Raw genomic sequence first — 17,125 nt, forward strand, 5'->3', positions numbered from 1 at the left:
ATACAATTAGGATTCTTAAGTTGAGAGAATTTGGGGATTTAGATGGGTGGTGTATAATTGGGGATTTTAAGTGATTGTAAAATGTTAAGTATAATACACAGACGGTCCACGTAGGCTGCCATGTCACATGATTTTGATAACTAGGACGGACACATCAGAATTTACATGACGGAGTTAGTACTCGGTTAGTTGCGGACCAGTAGAAGAAACGTATGTGAAAGTTGGGGCCATTGCCAGCCAAAATGAAAGTTGGGACCAGTGCCGACAAAAATGAAATGGTTGGGACCAATAAAAACCAATTTTCCATATATAATTGGTTTTGAACACACATTATACAAATATCGTAAGTTTTAGCCCTCAATTCTTTAATAAGGTTAAATTACTTAACTATGTCAATTCATCAATACAATCTAGTCAAAGCAAAATAAGTTCCACTCTTTATGTTGCAAACTCCAACCTTGGCCACATATCTAGTGGTTTTAACTTTGTGTAAATTACAACTCCAGTACATTAAGGGTGATGAAATTGTACATTGGCCACATAATTGAATATTTTCACTTTTACATCAATTCTGAAGTTTATTAACTTATTAGTCTCTTAAGTCTTAACTAGAATTGAGCAAGTCATAAAGCTTGAACAAAAAAACAATCCAAATACAGTCAACTGCATATAGTATCATTTAACTATCAAGAATCAATCTAGCTACATCTCATTTACACCAAATTCTTGATCTTTTACACCATATGCAAATGTCGAATCAACTCGACTTGTCGATCAACGACTAGATGCACAACAAACAATCAACACCTTACCAAAAACAACTAGTCTAATGAACTAATCCTAGCTCGTATGGTTGGTCCTAGATGCATTACAAAACACACAACTATCCAACAAAATCTTACTAACAACACTCCCTTCTTCGATACGATACCCCCGACTTTGCTTATTCCAAAGATGAAGCGTATAACTCTGGTTCCTAATCTGCCCGTACATCCCCGTTAACCATCTTGAATCAGTCTCGTTTTTCCCACCACGAAACAAAACGCGAACATTAATCCAACTCACGGGATAAAAAGCGCTCGGGGGCAAAACAGTAAATTTGTAGCCGGGCCGCCCTTGTAACCGCGAAACCACCCGGGAAACCATGTAAGGACCATTATGCCCCCACTTATTTCCATTGAAAGTCAATGAAAACTCCTCAATAAACTTGTAAAGCAGAGGATGCATTTTATCAAACACCATGACTGCATTATTCAGCCTGCTCCAGTTCTTCGTATTCGGGTCCACCGTTTGCGCCCCGATCGAGTTCCTCACCTTCGCGAAGCTTCTCAACACGATAACATCAGCGTCGATGTACACGCCACCGTACTTATACAACAAACAAAGCCGAAGCAGGTTCGATAAGTTCTGCCCAAACAGAATGGTACCCGTGTGGATTTGACCTCTGATCAGCTTCGAAAACCACGACTCCGCCATCGTGTTCTTGAACAAGTAATTGAAGTCAGGCGAAATCGAAGTGACCCGAAACCCTTTCTCGATAAAGGGTGTTAGAATTTGTTTCCCTTTGATCGAATCGAGAGAGTTTGAAACAATTAACAGACATGAGTTAGGGTTTGACTTGAATACGGATTCGATTGAACGAATTGATCGTTGATTAAACGAGTTTCCAGATGATACCCAGATCATAAAGAACCGGACCTTGCAATTAGACGTTGAGTTCTTGTTGTAAAAGAAACTGTTTACCCTCGCCGGAAAATCTTCTCTCCGGCGAGAAGACCCTAATCCGGCGAGTAGTTTCAGAAGCTTCTTGTTTCTGTTTTCCGACGATTTTTCTGATTCGATATCGAAACCGAGAGATTTACGTAAATGCGGCGAGTTGTATGGTACGGATAGGAAGTTGGTTGGCTCTCCGGCGCCGGCGAGAAACTCCGGCGAGTTGAATTCCGGCGCGTGAGTGGGTGGATTAGGACTGGATGGTGAAATGTGAGATGGGTTTTCTTGTTTTTCAGAGATCAGGTGGCGTGACGGTCTGGACGGGTTTTCGGGCGAGGTATGGAGTGAGGGGATGTGGAGGGAGAAGATAGAGGCGCCGTTGAAGGAGAGTAAGACGAGGAAAGCGAGTGAGATGAAGGCGAAGAGAGAGCGTTTCTTGTTCATGGCGTTGAATTCGGTGGAGGCGGGTTTCATCTTGAACATGGTGATGGTGGTGGTGGTGCTTCAATGGCGGATGGCGGGAAAGTTTTTAAAAATCTGGTATGGTTGTTTTAGAGAGAGAAGAAAGTTTGATGATGTGAAGGACTGAGAGCTTCCATTTATATATATTTGATGATTTATTATTAAGATGGATGGGGTTAGAGATTAATGTGGTTTGATTTTCTTTTGGTTTAATTAGATTTACGGGTTGAACTGTTAACTATGATTTTAGAAACGAAACAGTGAACCAGTCGGGTTGAGTGGATCGGTCAGACAAGTCGGTTTTATGGTTCATGATTACAATATATATGCATAGATACATATTGATTAAAATATTATTAGTGAATATTAAATGACCGGTTTGGTATGCTCGGTCGGTTCTAAATTCAAACCTGAGCTAAAATGTTATCAAAATTCAACTCTTCAAAACCAAATCGCTTAAATTACAAACCAACTAAACCGGTCAATTTGCGTCAGTTTCTAACAGTTTATGAAACACCCTAAGTCTTGTAAGCATCAGAACGTGGGATTCTTAAGTTGCATGCAATTTATACTTGGATGAGGATGGTAATCTCATTTTCGTATTTGATTATAGAATCTTATCCATACCGTCTGAAAAATGTCACGTATTTTTGTGGCTAATTACGCATTAGGTATCAGGTATACCATTACCTTCCTAAAAAAATTTTGTTGGAATTTTCAAATACATTACAGCGAATCAGATAGGGAAATGCTTTCCCACTTATATTTATTTGACTTTCCTTCGTCATCTATTCTCACAAGGTAAGCTAGTATGAGTTAATATTGCAAGTTTACTTTGATTATGAATATCACAAAGATGTTTATTAGTTTAACTACACTAATTTTAACATAAGTATGATTAAATTAAGAACAACTATCACACAACACCACGAGATAGGAAACAATCGATCGCATTAAGAAATGAGTTTTATAGCATTATATATAATTTGACTAAATTAACTACACTACACTAAAGCCATGAGGTATACTCTAACTAATCTTAATTCCACGTAAGCTCAACATCACTCATTTTTTCCCTTTCACTCCATGTCATCCAAAAGAAATGATTTAACTCATTTAACTTCATCTCTCTCCTATTAATATTTAATTTAAAACCAAACATTTAGTTAAATTACCAAAATAAATAATAACAAATCAGTTAGTAATTAATACATATTTAATGCATATTGTTCATTTTAACCTGTTAGAAACATAATCAATGTGTCATTTAATACACTTAATACAAGGGGGAGTGGTTTAATCCATCTTTAAAGTGTCATATCATGTTAACCCATGTAGGGGTTAGAGCGTACCCCACGGCCTAATAAGCTACATAGGCATGGTCTTTTTCAAGAAACGTAGATGATTGACAATAAATGGGCATTCAATCATACATCAGTCTTTAACGACTTAAATTGCTATACTAAATATGCACGAATTGAACCCAAATAAATTGCTATCGTATATCAGGTATTTTAATGATTTTACACCGATAAAGTAGAGACAAAAACTCACAAAGTGATCAAAAATGACGTGTTTTTGCAACACTTACACATACATACATTAAATATAAATATACTCAAGTTGATAACTAGTACAAAAGCACATTCGTGTGTAGTTATAGCTTATAAGTCAATTGAATACATTTTAATTTTTAAGAATCGAATACTATACCTGGTTGTGATCACGAGAAAAGAATTTAGGAAATGCTTAACAAACTTCTTCCTTGTTAGGAAATACTTAACAAACTTCTTCCTTGTTTTGCTTCTTCCGCTAGTCATACACCCAACCTTTATGTATCGATCATTGATTCATTGATTAGTTAGATCATCTCATTCCATTCTCTCTTCATTTCACTGCGTGGTGCAAATTGAGTTGTTAGAATTATCATAGACAAATATGAACGAACTTTAACTTCTTAGATCATGCGTAGTGGTAACTAAGCACATAAGGGCGCTTTCTGACACGTGACGTCATAGTCATCAATAACTAGTTTTCAAAAAGTGGCGTAATGGTAAAACTGTCATGCAATCATTAATCAGTTATTTTTTTCTGTTTTCTTTTCTATTTTTTAATAAAATAAAATAAACAACATTTTATTAAATAAATAAAAAATTACATTAGAGCATTCACATCCCATTCCCCATCCATATCTCTATAATTACACTAAAAAACACTACAATTTCCTCTTCTGTTCAATTAAATAATATTTTTTTATACATTTATTATTACAGTTTTATACTCTCCTCTACTCACAACCAATCCAACAAATATTAAAAAATAAATAGGGACAAACAATGTTTCCCCAAATTTACAAAAAACCACTACATTTCTCTTTCCACCCTATAATTTACACTCACAATCACTCACAACCCTACCCTAAAATTTGCAAACTTCCCATATATAATTATAGGGGATGTTATGAGAATGCTCTTAATGATTCATATTGTGTTAGGTTTTTCTTAAAGTTGGTAAGAACTGTTATAGAGAACTAGAAAGAGGTGTGCTTAAATTTTGAGAATGAGTTGTGTTTAAATAAGGTATTGGTTTTAAAATAAGACAAACTGTAAATAAATAATTCTGGTTTTTTATTATTGGCCTATAATAATCTCACATTTAAAAATCATTACCAACGGTCCAACTATTTTTGTCTCAATGGACCCTCGTAACACTTAACTTTGTTAAGTTTTTTATGGGTTTCAAACCGATATTTTAGGGCTTTTGGAAGAAGATTACGAGTTGACTGATGTAAAACTTATCTCGAAACGGTAATCCAGACGACCATTAATTATATTTATACATACACACATAAGGATCATGTTAAAACAAAGTATTACTTAGGTGTTCTTTGTTTTTTCAAAGTTAAATTGTCTGCAGTTTGCGGACTACATTAGCAGACATCAGTAGAAGACGAGGTGGACCAAACATCTGCAATATGCAAGAAGAAGACTGTTTGTTTTTTAACGCCTGTGGACTACTAAGATAAACTGGTATTGGTGTACGACATGGAACATCATATGCTGATGCTGGAAGGTGGTGCTGGATGGTGGTAGTGGTTGTGGACGGTGGTGGTGGTGGAAGATGGGGGTAGACGATGGTAGTAAGTGGTGGACAGTGGACGATGACGGTGATGGTAGAAATTGGTGGACGATGGTGGTGGTAGACTATGGTGGACGATGGGTGGTGGTGGCAGACGGTGGAAGGTGGTGGCAGGAGATGGTGAGCGGTGGGTTTTGGTGGTGATGGACGGTGGTGGTAGACGATGGTGAACGGTGGTGGTGGCGGACGATGGGTGGTAGTGGAGATGGATTGTGGATGTTGGTAGGTGGGTGGTGGTGATGGTGAATTGTGGGTATTGGTAGGTGGTGGTGTATAACCCTCTGCAGACCTTAGAAGTGGATGAGTCAAGTCTGCATAAAAAAGTTCGATTAGTCGTTTCTTAATGAAACGTCTTTAAAAAACAAAAATTCTGCAGATGGTAATGTCAGTGCGTGGTCTACGTCGTTTAGACAAATAGCCTGCGTATATCTTTAAAGAAAACACCTTAATTTCTTAAAAAAAAACAATAATGTGATTAAACTATATTTAAAAATTCTTCCTTTAGAATCAATTGACTTTTTGCACTTACTTTAGAATCATGTTAGAATAAAATAATAGGATTACACCTCATAAAATCTGTTATAGGTTCTGGATTTAAGCCCCCAAGAAATAAAAAAAATTGCATTTACAAACTAAAAACAACCACTCTTAAATTTTGATATAAACATATTCATAAAATAATTTTTGAGGTGGTAATCTTGACCCAAAACATTTTAAATGGGTCAAAATATGTAACACCTCGATTTTGTGTGTAATATATCAGGGCGATACTTGTAAATTGTTCATAAGTTCGTAGCACTATTAAAGTGACAATAAATATATTTATTTTATTTCGTAATGAAACAATTACACATTGGTATGAATCAAATAACTACACATTGATAACCAACTAAAGTCTTATTAAATAAATCCTAAAGGTTCAATCTAGTTATCTTCATTCCTTATCACTTCATCAATCAACCTATAACACGATGAAAATAATATATTTTGTCAACACGAATGTTGGTGAGTAAACGTAAGTTTATAATAAATATAGTATTATGAAAAATGTAATTCAGAAGTCATTGAATGAATAAAACTAAGTGCGTGAGTATGTAACAAATAAGAGTGTCCATTATTGAGAATGGACGTGTCGGTTCGTTATTGAAAACAAACATTGTTCATTTCTAAGAATGAACGTGTGTGAAGGTTCGTTATTGAGGGCGAACGGGTGCGTGTTCACTATTAAGAATGAACACATCGAGTATGAGCAACAACAACCACCCTAAAAATTGTAAACACATAACATGTAATCTGAGCATATAACACACATCATAAACACATACATCGAATTAAACACACAATGACATAATTGTGAATCATTTGTAATAATGAGATATATAAAAAAACGTAGACTCAATAATAGGCATACATGCTATAGAGAATTATCAACCGTGATGTTTATTGATTAGTATATGCAAATATATATAATACAAAACTTGATTATAAAGACTAGGAATGATATATATTATAATAAGGAAAGAAATAACAAACTGATATTATATACAAAGATAACTCAATTTTGAATGCTTGGCTGGAACTCTTTTATATCTTTAGCATGGCCCCGCAAGATGGACAACCTTGGAATGAAACCAATCTTGGACAAAAGAAGTTGATGATGGTATTTTAGTAGTGGTTTTGTAAGAGCATTTGTAAGTTCATCATCGCCCGCAATATGAGTGACTCGTAGAGAACCTTGTTGAACTTTTTCATGTACTAAGTGAAAATCTAAGGCAAGGTGTTTCATTCGAGAGTGGAATATCGTTTGGTTGAAAATGTGTGGCAGTTAAGGTGTCACAATATATAGTAGGTGTAACAATAGAACGGTAATCGAGTTCAGACATTAGGGACATGAGCCATTCCAACTCGGTGGTTGTGGAAGAACTGCATGGAATTCATCTTCAGTGGAGGTGATGTGCTAAAAGTAGTCAAATAATAAATAACTTAAATTATACTAATCTAGACACTAAGTAATACTTTAGACCCTTAAACTACTAACCGGCAAGTGAACCAGTCGACTCTAATACAGCTAAGTAAGTCCGGATATCGAACCCACGAGACTTTTTAAATTACGAAACTAGCAAATTAGACTCAACTACAAGACACGAATATTTATTAATAATATTTGAAGGGAATTTAATAATAATAATTAAAACTTATTAATGACTAACTAAAAATTACTTAACTATTAAACTAATATTAAACTAATTAAAACCTAACCCTAATTAATATAATAATAAAACATAATCATTAACTTAAACTTAATTAATTAATTAATAAACCTTTAACCTAATTACTTTAACTAATAAACAATTAAACACTTTGATTAACTCAAATGATAAAGATAACTACCCATGCCAGAATCCCCAAACTTACGGTTATTAATTAAATGAAAAACTCACGTTATGGAACTGGGATCATAAAATAGACCATTGACAGAAAACCCGAACATGACCCTTGAGCAATTATTATTATTTAATCAACTCATTTTATTTCATAAATAATAAACAACACATATCGTTCATACAAACAAATTGAATACAAGTAAACAATTATATTGTTCGTTTTACTAATATCCTAATAGTCTTGGTAACGTTTTTCATCAAGTCCTCGAGTCAACAATAATCAAACCTGTAACATTTCATAAAATAAAGTTTATCAACACAAAGGTTGGTGAGCAATTCATAAGTTTGAGCATATAAGTACATAGTAAGAAAAGCCACAATCTTGTATACGAAACAATAAATAAGAGCAATAACTTGGATAAATAGATATCGCTAAACACATTAGCGACACCTAGCTATAAGGGGATGCCAAATAGTCTAGGATTTTATAGTTATCGTTAATTTCATTACGTTAACGACACCTTGCTATAAGGGGTTGCCAAATAGATTAGGATTTTATAGTTCCACTAACCAAAAGCGCTAAACACATAGGCATATAATCATAGAACACCAAATCGAGCAATTATGTAAGTAAAGTATACAATAACGTTTGTGGGTTAAGATTCAAGTATAAAGCATTTAGTTGAATAAGTATGAAATGTCACTCCCAAAACAAAATATGGAAAACGGGGTATTAAAGTACCCACACTCAAGTATAAGACTTGGTTCGGAAAAGACGGCTAAACGGAAGGAAGAGTTCTAACGAGCAAAGCCTAAAATAAAAAGGATAAGCCTTGCATTATAAAGGTTTTTTAGGAAACTTTTAAAATAAAAGATAAGAAATGTAAACAATTAAAGTTTAAGGTTTAAAAATTAACTATTTAAGAAATTATAATAATAACCATCTAAAAAAATGTAAGTTTGCTCGAAATCGAGTTAAAGTATATAACCTTAATATTTACTCAACCTATGTTAAGTAATAAAGTGTATAAAAATTTAAGAATGCAAGTCCCTTTGGAATAAAGATACTAAAACAAGTTTTAACGAGTATTCGGGTTGTCGGTTGAAACTTTGTTATAAGGTCAAGTTGGATTCAACATTACAAGTACTTTAAATAAATATTTAAAATCAGTTCGTAAGGTATTTGATGTGTGAAAAACACATATAATATTAAAAACCCAGTTTTACCGAATTCACCTAAATAAAACCACACACAATCGGCAAGTGTACAGGACGCAATGTAGCTAGCAGGTAAGAACGGATATCGAACCTAGGACACTATGGGTAAACTCTTATTATTAAACCTAAAAGATTACTAACCTCTACTTTCTTCTGATTTTATATTTTTTTATATTAATTAAACTAATAAAACTTAACTAATTATAATTAAAACTAAAAATAAAACTTTATAAAAAAATCGGGTTTTAAAATAAATATGAGAAACGACTACCTAGGTAATGGAATCTTACTAGTTAAATAAATAGTTAATGAACTTGACTTGGTTGAAAAATAATATCTTAAAAAAATATGACACTAAAGACCACTAAAGTACGCTAGATCGCCTCCCGGCCTCACCGACGACACCCTAGAACTCTAATGACATGTGAAGCTTAATTGTTAAAGGTTTGGATCACCTCCGGTCTCACCTTGCCTAATAATACAAGGTACCCCACAACCTAAATCACCTCCTGGTCTCTTCGGATACAAGATATATTAATATAAAGAGAGTATTTTTAATTAACTTGAACACAACTTGTATCACAATAATCTAAGGGACCTAGGATAACTCACTCCCGTGCAATTATTACCCAAACCCGCAAAAGACAAAGATGACACAACACTAAATCACCTCCCGGTCTCTCTAGAGAAAGAACAATAAAATCTAATAAACCTTTTTAAATTATTCCTACGGTTATTTCGACCGTAAACCGCAAACAAGTTGAAAACACAAAGTAGACAACCTAATCATGTGTCTAACAATCACCAAAAAACTATTAAACACAAGTGGAATAAATATTAAAATAATAAACTAGATTTAATTACTCAACCATATCATGAACAAATCAATTAAAAACTTTACCGTAATACTAAATCAACCAACATCAAATAATAGTTCGTCAAACCATTAATCTAAACTAGTAATCAACCAAAACCTAGATAGTGTAAAAGTATTTAGCTACTCATAATCAAATATGAAACAACAACAAAAGTTAAATTGCAAAAAGGTTTCATAATGGAAGTTTAAAAAAACAAACCAACAGTTCCACCAACTTCCAAATTCCCTGTGTGGTTGTGTTTGCGGCCTTGTGCCTTCTTTTGACTTTGTATTCCTCCAACAGTAGCAGCTCTAAAATTATTATTATATATTATTCTTTTCGTCTCTTGTTGTCTAATGTGATGAGACAAAATAAACTTCCTCCAAAAATCCTTTCTTTGACTCTCGTTCAAACCAAAAACAATTATATTATTTGCTTCGCCTTTTTTCCTTCTGTCCGTCCTGAGCTCCACGTCCAAAACCCAACAAACCCTCAAAAGAAATCATATTACCTCTTCTCTGATGCGTCTCTTTATATTATTATATTAGGGTTTTTTTATTTTTAGTTCCAACAAATCTTAAAGCCCACCAGTTTATTTTCTGGTCACAAATGTTTTATTTCTTTTGATCTTCTTGTGAGCCCAGCTCATATGCCTTGTAAATTTTGAAATCCAAGACTTCAACACCTACAACGCATTCAAACAATCATTCATTTAGTTTTAAACTCGTTGTCTCATGAAACCTTTAAACTTTAAATATGAGTCAATTGAGAGTAATATTAAATATAAACGACGTCAAAAACTATTTAAAATGTAGGAAATATTTATAATATTTATATATAATTTAGCCCATATCAAATATCCCCACACTTCAATATTTTTCGTCCCTGAAAAAGTAGTCTGCACAGGATCATAACCGATATACAATATATAAACCCACAACTCTTGAATTTTTTTTCTTTTTCAAAAACTATCAAACACATTTATCACGATTGCCGAACACTTATCCACTTTAAACTCTAACAACCAAATAGTTGTCCAATTATCCAAATTCTCTTAATAAGATAAATCCGATTGATTTCCAGTATTGTTGTCCACTTAAACCCATGCCCTTTAATACTTACCGAGACAAGTAAGATGCGACAAGTTTATTAGTTTATATGATCTAGTGGGACCCACAACCGAAACTATTTTTTTTATATATAAATATGGTTTTACCGGAACCGAGCCACCCCAAGTTGACTTAAACCTTATATCTAGTTGATCAAAACATGTTATACCATTTCTTTAAGAATAGCTAAAGACGATCAAGGATATTGTTTATCCACCTAAGCTTAAGCATCAAGGTCTACCATGCAGCCATTAGATACGATTAAGGTATGTATTAAGTAACTAACTAGTAAGTGTTCCCCACTACATGACATACCCCCGTTATCAAGCAATACCCCAAAGTCCATCACCATAGGTGAATATGCACGAATTCATCTGTAGGCTTACATATGACGTGTCCCTTGTGATCCGTTTCGTAATGGTAATGAGACGCGAGCAAGGGGACCTCATATGGCTAACAGCGTGGATGATCAAGTCAATAATGTATTTTGTAGTTTGAAGTACGAGGTGATCATGTTTAATGACTTACGTTTGGCAGAAAAACTGCGGGGTTTGCTCTTTGAGCTCTTTTTAAATACTTATAAATCCACTTAGGAGATATGAATACCCAGATGATATACCGCATATAAACCCATGGTCTCCGAACCCTGAGGCATCTCATCAATACAGGATTTAAGGTTATTAAATCATACGCCTATGAAGTGTTAACCACTAAAACTAGAAGTATGAAATTTATGTTTATATCACAGTCTACGTAGGCATTCCCTAACGTTAAACCTACCCAAGCATCGTATGATTAGTCTATTCAAATTTCTATAAAATTATAATTTTACGATCAAACTAAACATAAGGCTTGAGTATGACCCGACCTTTCATCCCATTTTTTTTAAAGTATAACACATATCCCACTAAAATCAAGCAATTTAAGTTCAATTAAGTCTGCAAGCATACTGTCCTTTCTTTCTTAATGGGCTGAGCCTACTGACACATCAATTACGGAGTCTACCCGTTCAGTCACATCCCATTATATGTGTTGATTAAAACTCTTTTTCTTTTAAAATTTCTAAAAAATGTTCAAGAGTGTTATCAAAATCATCGGTAATAATATCATCTCCTGTTTAATGCCAAAAAAAAAAAACAATTTCAAGGGACATTTGAAAACTCTTGTAAATATTTTTTAGGATTGGGATTTTTTTATATATATTTTTTATATTTTTTTATATATATATTTTTTTAAATTTCGTTTTTTTTTAATTTGAAACTTTTTTAATTTTTTTCTATCAAAAGAAAACGCCAGTTCCCATCCCCACACTTAAAATCTACATTGTCCCCATGTAGGAATAGAAAAAGACAGAAAATAAAGTGGAATAAAAAAAATGTAAGCAAATAAAATAATAAATTGGAACAGACTCCCCTGGTAATAATGTTGTTATTTTCAAAAGTCTCGTTCCAAGGCGACCGTATAGCATTTCATTCGCGACCGCAGCTGATGGGTGTCCTTTACAATATGATAGGCTCAGAAAAATCCTCATCCGAATAAAGATTGAGTACGAACGAGAAAATCCAATCCTGCAAAATAAAACTCAAAACAACCCAAAGCAGACATCAAACAGACTCTAAGGACTAAAAAAACTCAAAGAAAAATAAAATAAAGCAGAATACAAATAAAAAGACAAGAAAATAATGCAACTAAGTTTTACACAAACTATACAACTCGGGCAAAGTCCCGAGTGTGCTCTCCTCATCTACTCTCTAGGCGGATCAAGGTAGATCGCCTCCTCCTCGCGATCACCAAGTGGACCTCCAACATAATGCTTCAGTCTATGCCCATTCACTTTCCAAGAATGTCCATCTTCAGCCTCTGTCTCAACTGTCCCATACGGAAATGCCTCTTTCACAACAAACGGACCAGCCCATCGGGATTTCAATTTACCCAGAAACAACTTCAACTGGGAATTATATAGAAGAACCTTATCCCCACACTTAAACTCTTTGGACCCCTTAATATGTTTATCATGGTGTTCCTTTGTCCGCTCCTTATATCCCCAGCTTCTTTCATATGCCTCGTTTCGCAGCTCCTCAACCTCTTGAATTTGAAGAAAACGGCTCTTTCCCGCCGCAGATAAATCAAGATATATGGCTCTTAAAGCCCAATATGCACGATGTTCTAACTCAACAGGTAGATGACACGCCTTTCCAAAAACTAGCCGAAAGGGAGTGGTCCCGATAGGCGTTTTGAATGCAGTACGAAAGGCCCAAAGTGCATTATCTAGCTTTTCAGCCCAGTCCACGCGACTGTTCCCAACTGTTTTCTCTTAGATCCTCTTAATTCCACGATTGGTGTTTTCCACTTGACCGCTAGTCTGAGGATGGTAGGCCGTAGAAAGTCGCTGGGTGACCCCATAACATTTCAGAACCTTATCCATTTGAGCATTACAAAAGTGGGTACCCCGATCACTGATCAGGGCCTTAGGAGTACCAAATCGAGCAAAGAGTTTTCGAAGGAATCCTACTACAACCCGTGCGTCATTTCTAGGTAAGGCTTGAGCCTCCACCCATTTGGACACATAAGCAACCGCAACGAGAATGTATCGGTTTCCTCTAGACATAGGAAATTGTAAGGCCCCGTTACCGGTAGCTCTACTTTCGTGTTGGATTTACTCATAAACGCAGTTCTAAATATCAGAGTTAATTAAAAAATTCGCGGAATATAAAAGCTTTCATAAAACATTTCATAACAAAACACCTCTTGTCTTAAAACAACATCTTGTCTTTCAAAATAAACAAAACATTAAACTTAAACGTCTTGAGTCTTTCGATGCCAGCCCCTTATTTAGTGCCACGTGTCTCCTCAAGCGAGCTGCCTCATCCTACTCACCTGCGTGCATACTAAAAGTCAGCTACGCTGAGTGAGTTCTAGTTAATCACATAATCATACAATACCTTCTTACATTTCATACTTAACCTCTTAACTTTCTTACATACACACGTAAGTGCATATACTTTCATTCTTACCTTCATACTTCCTTTACATACATAATCATACGTTTTAAAGAGCCTTTCGCCCTATAACCTCACAAATATTATAAGGGTCTGGTCCCTAACATCACAGATATTATAAGGGTCTGGTCCCTAACATCACAGATATTATTAGGGTCTGGTCCCTAACATCACAGATATTATTAGGGTCTGGTCCCTTTGTTTCGTGTAACTGTACCGTACCTGTTCATACATACTTTCCTTGACAATACGTGCAATCTCCGAAGAGCGTTCACGTACCGTCATCATAACATACATACATTATGCATACATCATATATTCATACATACATCCTATCTTTCATCATACTTATCAATCATATCTTAACTACCATCTAACGATACATGCAATATCCGAAGATCGTTCACGCACCGTCAAACAATCATCATACATAAATCATACAAGGCATACACTTACCACTTAAGATAAGTGTATTAACTATCACATCGAGTATGCACACAGCCCTGAAAACATAACAAGGAAGTGGGGCTAGAAACTCACCTTAATGCGGTTGCGTTCACCGTTTACGGTTATTCCCTTCTTGAGCTGTGCACGACTAACTGTATAATAATTATACGTTTCAGTAAACTATCACTACACATATCGCCTTTCTAGTTTAATCATTACCCTTAACTAACGGGGGTCCGGGGACAGCGCCCCTGGCAGCGGGGTTCTAGGGGCGGCAGCCCCTAGTGGGGTCCAAGGGGCAGAGCCCCTGGCTGGGGTCCAAGGGGCAGAGCCCCAGGTCAGCTTGGAAAAATTTTATTTTCATTAACTGTCTTATCACATTTTTCGTTAGCATTTTGAATCATTGAATAATATGCTACTTAAAAGTTCAAGGGTTTATTTGTAATTAAATCATTCTTTTCTAAGTCCAGGGACCATTCTATCATTCTGTTAAACTTCTAATTCGTTACTTATCCTTAACGAACTGACTTACCATGACGAACTGGTTCTTGTAACGAATTGGAACCTTTAACGAACTGGACTCTTAACGAATCAGTCCATGTAGCGAACCAGTCCAAGTAGCGAATTGGACCTTCTAATTCGTTATCTACTTCAACGAACTGGTCATAACGAATCAAGGGTAATTCGTCACCTATTTCCCTTAACGAATTGAACACGAACTGTAATCAGTTCGCTATGTTCCCATGGACGAACTAGCTAGCGAATCACCTTTAATTCGCTATATTCCTGTAGCGAACTAGGGTTAGGTCAGGAATGTCAGGGTATTCCCTGACATTCCCCATTAACCTCGTACCACTTTCCGGCGCCGCCTTTCCGGCGCCGTCATTGCCGGAAAGCCGCCGGAAAAACGCGATTTCGCCGGAAAAACGGATTTTAGCTCGTTTTTCACCGTTTTTCGTCCCGTTCAATCCAGATCTGAGCTAGGGTGACTCCTAAGCTCATCATAGGTTCGGTTTATACCCGAATCCACCCGGATCTCGTGACTTAAACGGTTTAACGGTGTCGGCTCGTCGTTTCATGATTATATCTAACGGATTTAAGATCAAACAATAAAATACTATCATTACCTCGGGTCGGTTCTCGGTTTCCTTCTTGATATCGGTTTAGAGAGAGAGAGAACTAGAGAGAGAATCTTAAGTGTGTATTTTGGATGGTGTAAGGGATATGTGTAAATGAATTAAATGGAGGATTAAGGGTATATATATTTTTGATCATGGGCTTAAGCCCATGGTCTTTCCTTCATTCCTCCATAACCCAAGTCCATAACCCATATCCATTTACCCAACACAAGTCCATCTCGTATACTATTCAACTAAACCGATAACGACACGCTATAAAATAAACGAACTTTATTTTATTAATATAACCGAAAGTAGGATGTTACAGAAATGGACCCATAAAATCAATGTCCCATATATCGAAGATCTCAACCACCTCGATGGGGTTTTGGGACATATCATTTCAGGATGAGATGTTACTAGCTCTCTGACACGCGTCACACGAACAAACAAACTCATGCGCATCACGAAAAATAGTCGGCCAATAGAATCTCGTATCAAACACACGTTTTCTGGTATAAGTCGCACCAAAATGGCCACCAGTCGGACCCTCATGACAATGTCAAAGAATACTACGATCTTCATCACCAAAAACACATCGTCGAATCACCTGATCCGAGCCAATACGGAATAAGTACGGATCCTCCCAAATGTAGAACTTGATATTTGCAACGAACTTCTTCTTTTGCTGATATGTCAGTTCGGGCACTAACTCACCAGAGGATAGATAATTCGCAAGATCAGCAAACCATGGAAAACCTCATCACTCGCCTTTACATGCAATAAAGTCTCACTTGGGAAATCATCACCAATTCCCTGTTCCCGGGTCTTGTCCATGTCGGAATTTTCTAGTCGTGACAAGTGGTCGGCGGCGACGTTTTCAGCTCCTCTTTCATCCTTAATTTCTATATCGAACTCCTGAAGCAAAAGGATCCAACGAAGGAGTCGAGGCTTCACATTTTTCTTGGCGAACAGGTACCGCAGAGCCGCATGATCAGAGAAAATGATAGTCTTAGAAAGCACGAGATATGAACGGAATTTATCGCACGCGAAAACAACTGCAAGAAGTTCCTTCTCTGTCGTGGTGTAATTTTTCTGAGCATCGTTAAGGGTTTTGCTAGCGTAATAGATGGGATGAAAATGTTTCTCTCGACGCTGCCCTAACACGGCTCCAAAATCAAAATCGCTCGCATCACACATGATCTCAAATGCAAGAGTCCAATCGGGAGTAACAAGAATTGGATCACTCACTAACCTCTCCTTAATTAACTCAAAGGCCTTCAAACACTCCTCACTAAAATCAAACGGCCTATCTTTCTCTAAAAGTTGGGTCATCGGACGGGAGATTTTCGAGAAATCTTTTACAAATCGGCGATAGAAACCCGCATGACCTAAAAAACTTCGAATAAACTTCACAGAAGTGGGCGGTGGAAGTTTGGAAATGGTGTCCACCTTAGCTCTATCTACCTCAATCCCCGCACTAGAAATCTTATGACCTAAAACAATACCCTCACGAACCATAAAATGACATTTCTCCCAATTAAGCATAAGGTTCGTCTCTTCACATCTAGCGAGCACTCTATCTAAGTTACGCAGACAGTCATCGAAGGAATTCCCAAAGACAGAAAAATCATCCATAAAGACTTCCATTGAATCCTCGATTAACTCATGAAAAATGGC

The 17,125-nt window shown here is 36.0% G+C and overlaps 1 protein-coding gene across 1 annotated transcript; it reads right to left on the bottom strand.

The window, feature by feature from the left end:
- Window positions 1-516: 516 nt before the first annotated feature.
- On the bottom strand, window positions 517-2,196 carry LOC143590243 (uncharacterized). Its single transcript, XM_077070786.1, has one exon. The coding sequence runs from the start codon at window positions 2,194-2,196 to the stop codon at window positions 841-843; it is 1,356 nt and encodes a 451-aa protein (XP_076926901.1). The 3' UTR covers window positions 517-840.
- Between the last annotated feature and the right edge of the window lie 14,929 nt (window positions 2,197-17,125).

Source organism: Bidens hawaiensis, unplaced genomic scaffold (assembly GCF_021521415.1).
Source record: "Bidens hawaiensis isolate Kalapana, Puna unplaced genomic scaffold, B.hawaiensis_p1.1 tig00038234_1, whole genome shotgun sequence".
Lineage (NCBI taxonomy): Eukaryota > Viridiplantae > Streptophyta > Magnoliopsida > Asterales > Asteraceae > Bidens > Bidens hawaiensis.